Raw genomic sequence first — 9,371 nt, 5'->3', positions numbered from 1 at the left:
AAAAACTTATCTCATATATCACTCTATAAATCACAATGAAACGTTTCAATATATTTCATAATAAAATAATAAGCGAGTTTTACAAGTGCAAAATGATTTTTGTAACAATGTAGAGCATTTAGAAAAATTAATCTACATTTTGAAATAAATAATATTTTAGTATGTAAACTAATAGAAAAATAAAAATTAAATTTTACGTAGATTTACGTAACAAGTTGTATGAATCAAGTTTACATAAAATTAAGAGCAAAATAAAATGAAATGATTATTTATAAATCATTATTTGTTGAAACAAAATGAGTAAACAAAAATTTTTAAATAATAGGCATAGTTGCAACATTCACATAATATTGTTTTTTTTTTTTTTTTCCATTGTACTTTTCTTTAATTAGTTGTAAGACAGATTACAATAATAATTGAAAGATAGAAATGTCAGTCTGTCATTTAACATATTTAATTGGCATAGCATGTTTTACTTTGATTCCATACGCTGTAAGTAATTTTTCCAACATTTTTTATTACGTGTATTTATAAACGCTTGTAATTGTGCGATGACAGTCCATCTTAAAGGCTTATTCGGCGTCCATCTTAATACAGATGATATAATAACATCGAATTTATGTCTAGAAAGACTGAGTAATGCAGATATTACGCCTTCTTGTTGATCGTGTGTACCTATTTGCAGAAATGGATAAAATTATATGCATGTTATATATTACACATATATTGTAATACATATAATGAAGACTAGTTTTTCATGCAAAATGAATATATCACCTTCGCCAGATTGGATAAGGTCGCAGAGCTGTTCACTAATTTCCTGCACAATATTGTCTTTATCTTCTAATGGAAATGCGCGCATAAGCTTTCCTATAAATAAATAAATAAAATATATGTGTGTGTGTGTGCGTGTAGCACACACATGCATATATATATATATATATATATATATATACAAAACAGAGTGTCCTATGTGTAATATGTGAGATGGATTTAGCACTTTAGGAATGGATTTAAAAATTTTAAAACAATAAAAGTTTATATAAATGTCGTTTTACTATTGATCTTATTCTTTCAAATCTTTCAAATGTTTTCCTGATTTAAAGTTGATTATTATATATTATGGGACCCTCTGTGTATATAAGGCTGGTTCTACATTAGTCGCAGTCGTAAGAATCGTAAGAAATTGATGAATCACAGTCTATTATTCTCCTTGCGATCGAAGAATAATAGACTGTGATTGATCAATTTTTTACGATTCTTACGACTGCGACTAATGTAGAACCAGCCTAATGTAGATAATGTCAATGTATATGAAATATGATACTATATGAAATATGATACTATTTGTTCATTAAAAATTTCATCATAGTTCAATGAATGAAAAATAAACATACCAAGTAGAGAAAATGCACTATATATACAAGGATGTTCATAGTTGATGATCATTGGTAATAGAGCAGATTGAATGATATCTTTATATGTCCAAGATGATCCTCCTCTCTTTGCAACAAGTATAATGGCTGTATCTAAACCATTATACCGTTTAGCTACAACAAATATGTATTTATATACACACATGCACACACATACGCTTATATACTTTGTGTGCGTGTGTGTGTGTGTATATATATAGCAATTTATATAATTTATAAAATTTGGTGCAAAAAATATGCTTACCTTTGAGAAGAGTCATGAGCTCTTTCACAATATCATTTCTTGCTTGTATAGTATAAGAGTATTTATAAAATGTTGATATTAAATTTTTTAATGCAAGTAATTTCTTTAATAATCTTTCCGATGCTTTCTCGATATGTTGCGAGCCTATAAGAAAGGCTATACATTTTGGCAATATATCTGCAAAAATTTGATAATATATATTTGTCAGTATTTTGCATTTTACATATCTATTTCTATAACTAATAAAACCATTGCTAATACAATGTCCTAGAATCTGTTGTCACTCTTTTCAATGATTTTATTGAACGTTTCTTGTCTGTAGTATGGCATATACAATACCTTTGTTAGTCTCAGCATTGGGAAGTACTTCAGGCCAGGACGTAAATATTGTATATAAAACATTTATCGACATGAGATTCCTGCAATAGAGAGCATTGCAGCACATCATGCGTACTTTTTCCCTGTCTTTCTGTATACGTGACAGGATGAGATACATCCGTGTGAGTGAGTCAACATGAGTCTACATACATGAAAATATTATTATTATTATTATTATTATTATTATTATAAGTTGGCCTAATAATCGTAATATAATCGGGAAAGAGATAATTTCTCGTGCAAAAATAAGTCAAAAGTATAAATAAAATTTTTTTACAAAATTTTATTTAAGAGAAAAACATTGAAAATCAGAAAGTTAATAATATCTTCGAGGTTTTATTAAACCTACATGATCTTTAACGATCTTATGTCATTAGATTCGTTTCTACAGTGACTATTAACACATAAATAAGAAAAATCCAACATTTTATTCAGTAAAAAAACCAATAACATAAATTGGAGAAATTAGGTATAAAATATTAAAATTATTATTTTATACACACGCAGATATACATGTGTAAATAAAAAATGCTGAATAAAGTTTTTGTCTTTTGTTCATTAAAAGTTATCGTTATGCCGGATTATTACGATTACTGAACCGTCTAGTATTTAATTTGTAAAAAAAAAAAAAAAAAAAAACAACAACAACACACACTTACATTAATTGAATACAAATACAAACCTTCGCTTCACTATTGAGTTTAAACAGCTTATATTCAATAGCAATTTGTACATAGTGAACGACCGTTGGTTTCAACACCTCTAAATCAACTAACAATGCCGTAAGTCTCTGCTCAAATATTGTCATCAATGGTGCTGGAGGAGTGAATGACTTATCCAGAGGTTCGTCATGTTTGACATTCTCTAACAGAAATTCAACAATGCATCTAAAAAAAAGAAATGTTATTCTGCTGTGTATTCGTATATTAAGCATAGAGAAAAATTTTTAATCTAATATTTATAAAATCATGTGTATATTAACGCGTGATTCAAATATGTATTTTAAAAATTTCATTTGATAATTATATATTCGACAAGTTTAGAAAATATACCAACTTGGCTATAATGCGCGGTCCACATTGCGTATTTTCTAATTTTTGTATTATATCGCAATGCACAGAAGAATCTTCCCAGGCATTATTTATAAGTCTCTTCAATTGCTTCTTCACAAACTTGTCTAAAATATAAGTAATATATGTACAATGTATATATATATATCAATAATTTTATTTAAGATAAATTAAAAAGGCAACCTAAAACTAACTAGGATATTAAAGGATTGCCACCTTGAATATTTTGAATTTTTTTTTACATGTCATTTTCTTTACCAATGATTACTTTTTTCCTAAAGAGCTTATATCATGTATAATAATCCATACATATGAAACTTAAAAAATTTTTAATATTTAACTTATATTTTGAACGTTACTAAAAGAAATTTTTAAACAATTTAAATATTTCAAGATGGATTTCCTTAAAACATATTTTGTAATTATCTTTCTTTCTCTATTCATTAAATACCTGTAATTTTACAATAGTATGTCATCTTCTTCTGTAACAGCTTACGGTTGATACATTTATTGTTAATATATTTATTTAGTAAAGACATTGGTGTTTCAAATTGTTCCATATCATCATGGGGGATGCAGTTGATAAGTTGCATTTTTTTGTCTTGTTGATTCGTGCATACATTTTTTTTCCGAATTTCGATAGCTTGTATCTCGGTTACTTCATCATTAACATGCATCTCTTCTTGCTTGCCTAGTGTATTTGTTAGTTCGTTGAGAGATTTGTGTACATTATTGTCGTCTACATAATTCTCAACAATGATTTCACTATCTCTCTGCACAAATCGTATTTCAGAAGTTTCATTAGATACATCAAAATTATTGTGATTTTCGTATTCCATTGCTTCTATCACAATCGATTGATTCGACATTAATGAGTCATTTATATCCATATTCTTTGGTATCTCATGATCGTCACAACTTTCTCTAGTTGTGTTACAAATGTATTGTAATTCAATACTCGGTTCTTTTCCTTCTTTAATAACATTGGTCGCTTGTACTTGTAAATTTGCAGTAAACTTGTATGTGTCGGACTTTGAATCTTTACAGAGAGCATTAGATTCTGATTGGGTAATGACTTGTGTTTTCACTGGGATTGATTTTTCAAGCTTTATATCTTTTGCCACGTTATCTGAGATATTATTATGCGATTCATCAAGCTCATCGCAATTATTTGACATCTCTTCTGTTATTCCCTCCATTAATGTACTTTCTTTGCTTGTATCTTCAACCGAGACATCATCACATTTATCAAATGCCGAAATTATAGATGCACATTCGATATCCATAACAGACAAAGTAAAATTGTCATTATTTTGCAAGCACGTTTCACTATTTGTTGGGACTAAGTTTTTCTCGTATATTTTTCTAGTAGATCTTTTGTCATCAATACTGTTTGTCTTACTGTGCTCGTCAGCATTCCTTTCGTTACATTTCTTGCTTATTACACAATCTTCTTTGTTCTCAGTTAATGAATTATCTTTACAAATTTGTACATTCAATCGTTGATCATGCTTTCGTTGAAATGCGTCTAAAGATATATTTTTTATAATGCAATGTGTAAAATCCTCTTGATTGTTGCTCGATTGAAGAACCGACATTTTTGGAGCATGTGCAATCCGCAATTTTTTTATTGGTTTATAATCGTCAGGGTATGATTTAATATTCTCTTCTTTATTTACATGTGAATTTGCTTGCACCTTCCTCTTCAAGTTCCGGATCTTTTTAAACAAACGATCACCGAATTTATTTTTATTTTGACTCTTTCTTTTCAGTTTATTTTCTTCCGGAATTATATCAATAATTCTATCATCAGCATCATCAATACTAATATCACTGTTACATGATGAAACTTTCATCTTTATCTGATCATTTGTATCGATAGTTTTCATATTATTTTCACTTAATGAATTATTGCTTATTTCGTCAGTACTGTCATATAATTTGTCGATACTTAAATGTGATGTCGTTAGATTATCTTCAACAGGCGCCACTTCTGCTGCATTTAATGCATTTTCTTTGCAGAAAATCGACTCTCTATTTTCATCATATTCATCAATGTCATTAAGGAACTCACCGGGCACATTTACATTCGACATTACATTACTCTTATTTATGCATAATTTATGTTTAGATTGTAAAGTATCATACACAGTCGTTTTCGTAGTAACTTCAGACTTATTATAAAGCGTATCTCGTAGACATCTTTCATCAAAGTTCTCAATTTTCCACGAAGATCCATTTTTATCTTCATTAAATTTGTTTAATCGACGTCTTTTCAGCTTTACCTTTTTATCTTTTTCTGAATTGATGTTTTGTTCATTTTTAGAGCACGTTTCTTTCTTTTTATTATAATATTCTGCAATGCCTTGACAAATTATGGCAAATAAATTCGAATTTAGCAAAGTATTATTGTTATAATTCATACTACAATGACAAGAATTAGTATCTGATTTTTCCTTCAATCTTTTTAATTTTTTCATTTGATTTTCTAACAATCGAATTTGTTCTTTTATATCTTCAATAGATGCAGAGTGGTTAGTTAATAAATTATTGGAATAAAAATCTTTTCTTGTACAGTCCATACTTTGAAATGAAGTACATGTTGCAGCAATTCGGTTGAGATTATTAGATGGTACTTTGGTTGCAATTGGTGTATGCGTTGCAATATTCGCATTTCTTAATTCATTATTTTCGCAATTTTGCATTGTTGCAGATATTAATTGAGATTTGCAATTGCCAACTGTTGAATCATTATACTGACTCCTACATGGACTCAGACGTGATGTAGATAGTGATCTAGAGAGAATAAAGTCTTCGTTTCTATTTGTGGAATCTGGACATGTACCTAAAGAAGAAATAAAAAAATGTATAAGGGAGATATGTATGTAAAACACAGATATTTTATACAATATAAAAGAATATATATACACACACACACACACACACTATATATATATATATATATATATATATATATATGTGTATAAATTAGTTCACTCATGACCTATCGTTATATTGAATAGTTACATTACATATTACTCTTACTTACTAGGAATTAAACATGGTGATGAAAGAATTTCTTTTGATGGTGGAAGAAAATTTTTCTCAATTAATTCTGGGTACGTGCACATTGTTTTGCATATTTTTTCAGGAGTTAGGGCTGAGGGCAAATGAGATTCACATTTTGCACAAAATAATGGATACGGATCATCCTTGATATTATAAAATTCATCAGTCATGATGCTTTTTTCTTGTACCTTGGGTTTAGCATCTAATGATACATTGATACCAATATCCGAACTAGATTTTGTCTCTGTCAATATTAATTCACATATGACAATAAACATACAACGATAAGGAATTATTTGTTTTTAGTTTTATACTTACCCATACTTAATTTAGCAGTATCAGAATTGTTGGAAATAATTTTTTTCTCCTTTCTTTTAAGCATCACTTTTGATTTTTGTAATTCATGTTCCAAATCTCTAATTTTGTCTTGTAAAGAAAAAAAATGTATCTTATATTTTTGAAGATATAAATATAAATATGATTATTTTTTCATGTATTGATTGAGTAATATACAATATAAGAAATGTTTAACTTGTTATTTTACCTTCAAAAACAGACTTTTGCAGATCATACTCCATAATTTTAACAGAACATTTTTCTTCCGAATCCTTTATTTTATCTTTTAATTGTTGTATAGTCTGTTTATCTGCAGCTATATATATTTCACATTCCTTTAACTTGTTTGATAACTTTTCATTCTCCAATTTATCTTCTACAATTTGCTGAAGATTGTAAGATATTAATATATAACATAAAACATATGTGTTTCTTTCTCAGATAAAATTAGAATATATTAATTAAATAAAAAGATGAAGGTAAGCAATATTAATCGTTCAAGCTGGAAACTCGAGATTTGCTTATTCATAAATAAAAGCATTATCATTAAAATATCTCATATTTTGGTCAAGCTCTTAAACAAATCATTATTGCTCTATTATTGTTCATTATTGTTCTCTTGCACATACGTATGTTCACATACACACACACACACACACACACACACACACACACACACACACACACACCCACACCCACACACACACACACACACACAATTTCATATCTTGCAAGTTACATTTAGTAGAATTTATAAACTACTTGATTCTTTCTCTTCATCCTTCATACATTTGCATATTTTCAAATACCAGCTTGAAAGATAAAACTTTTTTATATTTTACTAAAAGCTATTATTAACAAAAAAATTGAAGAGAATGATAATTAAGTCTAGGAAAAATTATTATTTACAAGTTCAAGTTTTCTTTTTTCATCTAGGATAGATTGGTAGTTGCTTTTCATACATTTGCCATCCTTCTTTGTAACCTTTAAATCTGATTTCAAACAATCAATTTCTCTCACTTTTTCAGTATATTGCTTAATTAAATCACTGAAACGAACCAAAGATCATCAAACTTCATTGAAAAATTGATTTTGATACAATGTATTGTAATAAAAAATGTAGAATAACATGACATGAAAAAAAAACACTTACTGCGTCTTGCACATTTTCTGTTTCAATAATAAAAATGATTCCTTCACTTTTTTTGACTTATAATCGTCTTCCTAGAATTATAAAATTATTTACCGATTACATTTCAGCAATTACGTTTATCAAACGTAAAAAAAGAAAGAAAAGCAAAAAGTGCTTAGAAGATATATTAAATCTTATAGCAATCTCTGAGTGTGCGTACGTATAAAGATAAAAGCAAGAAATATAAAGCAAACGAAACGAAATCAAAATGTACAATTGTAATAATGTTCATGCGGTTGTTATCAATTTGTCCTGTACGCAGGAAAAGTGAAAGTTATTATTAACAACTAACAACACGTATACTGGTATAAACCAACCTACTCTTTTTCCACAAAAACTTTTAAACACGTGAATATTTTTAAATCCCGAATAAGATTTCCGCGCGACGTCCATTCAGACCATTTTCATGCAGGAAGAATTTAAAAATGTTAATTAAAAAAGAAATAAGTTGTGTTTTTGCCGTTTTAAAAAGTAAGATCACGTTCTAACACGAGAATCTAAGCTAACCTCTATTCCCGCATATTCATGTGGTCAAAACTCAAAAATGTGCTATACATAATACTTACAATTGTATCTACAATGTTGTGCAAATTCTTGTTATTATTATCCATCTTGCGTTAGATAACAACATATAATATTTTTATCGGAAAATTGCTTTATACACATTGCTTCTAACAAATATCAATATTTTCCCGCTACCGCGATATACCCCTGTACAGTCTGTTCATTTCGTTTGCACTCTTTAAAACATACTAGATTATACTAGACCACAGATGTCTATACACTACTAGATCGCTAACTTGGAGCTTGGCGGACGAAAAAGGTGAGGCCGGCAGGATATCCGATTTCGGCCATGATACATCGCAACAAAATGGCCACGGTGCCTATATGGCCGGTATTCATAGTCGGTTCTTATATTTAAGACTGTCTTAAGTACAATCTTAAGATGTGATTAACCAATCACAGAGCCGTATTTGCATCTTAAGACATTACTTAAGACGGTCTTGAAATGAGAACGGACTATGAATACCGGCCTATGTGTAAGCAACAGGGGCTCGATTCTTGAATTCATTCGCAAGAGAAACGTATGCGCAAATTCGGCTCTTACGCTGGGTCCACAATAGGTGATTTAAGCCCTAAGCCTTAAGAAATTGACCAATCACAGTCGAGTTTTCTCCTCATACTTGACTCCGATTGATCAATTTCTTAAGGCTTAGGGCTTAAATCACCTATTGTGGACCCACTGTTAAGTCTGGTCAGAGGTTGACTTAAGATCCCATTCAACCAATCAAATGGCTGCGTAGCATCTCAAGCTCGAACTTAAGCCTAGTCTACAATAGAGTCGTAAGGTCGTAAACGTAAGAAATTGACCAATCACAGTCGATTATTCTCCTCGAATTCAACTGTGATTGGTCAATTTCTTACGTTTACGACCTTACGACTCTATTGTAGACTAGCTCTTAGGGCCATTCCACAATAGGTTGCAAATGCTCTCGTTGCCAGTTGATAATTGCGGATTGACCAATCCGATTGGTCAATCCGCAATTATCAACTGGCAACGAGAGCCATTTGCAACCTATTGTGGAATGGCCCTAAGCCTCTCGCATAATGCCAGGCAACAGGCAATAGGAACAGGAAATAGAAAT

General features: G+C 29.7%; 1 protein-coding gene across 2 annotated transcripts; it reads right to left on the bottom strand.

The window, feature by feature from the left end:
* Positions 1 to 208: 208 nt before the first annotated feature.
* LOC145942277 (uncharacterized) lies at positions 209 to 8,563 on the bottom strand. 2 transcript variants are annotated; one of them, XM_083048852.1, is made up of 14 exons: positions 8,292 to 8,563; positions 7,687 to 7,757; positions 7,443 to 7,581; positions 6,742 to 6,919; positions 6,516 to 6,623; positions 6,178 to 6,441; positions 3,580 to 5,973; positions 3,115 to 3,235; positions 2,741 to 2,945; positions 2,020 to 2,200; positions 1,681 to 1,857; positions 1,398 to 1,529; positions 778 to 870; positions 209 to 675 (listed from the first exon to the last, which is right to left on the bottom strand). In XM_083048852.1, the coding sequence occupies exons 1-14, from the start codon at positions 8,334 to 8,336 to the stop codon at positions 473 to 475; spliced, it is 4,311 nt and encodes a 1,436-aa protein (XP_082904978.1). In that variant the 5' UTR covers positions 8,337 to 8,563; the 3' UTR covers positions 209 to 472. The 2 variants fall into 2 exon arrangements, with proteins under 2 accessions (XP_082904978.1, XP_082904977.1); XM_083048851.1 differs by having other exon boundaries at positions 210 to 675; positions 1,398 to 1,550; positions 8,292 to 8,562.
* Between the last annotated feature and the right edge of the window lie 808 nt (positions 8,564 to 9,371).

Source organism: Prenolepis imparis, unplaced genomic scaffold (genome assembly GCF_030444845.1).
Source record: "Prenolepis imparis isolate NDT839.2.m4 unplaced genomic scaffold, iyPreImpa1.0 SCAF_10, whole genome shotgun sequence".
NCBI classification, from domain to species: domain Eukaryota; kingdom Metazoa; phylum Arthropoda; class Insecta; order Hymenoptera; family Formicidae; genus Prenolepis; species Prenolepis imparis.
Note: the sequence above shows the minus strand (reverse complement) of the source record. Positions and strands in the feature narration are given on the sequence as shown.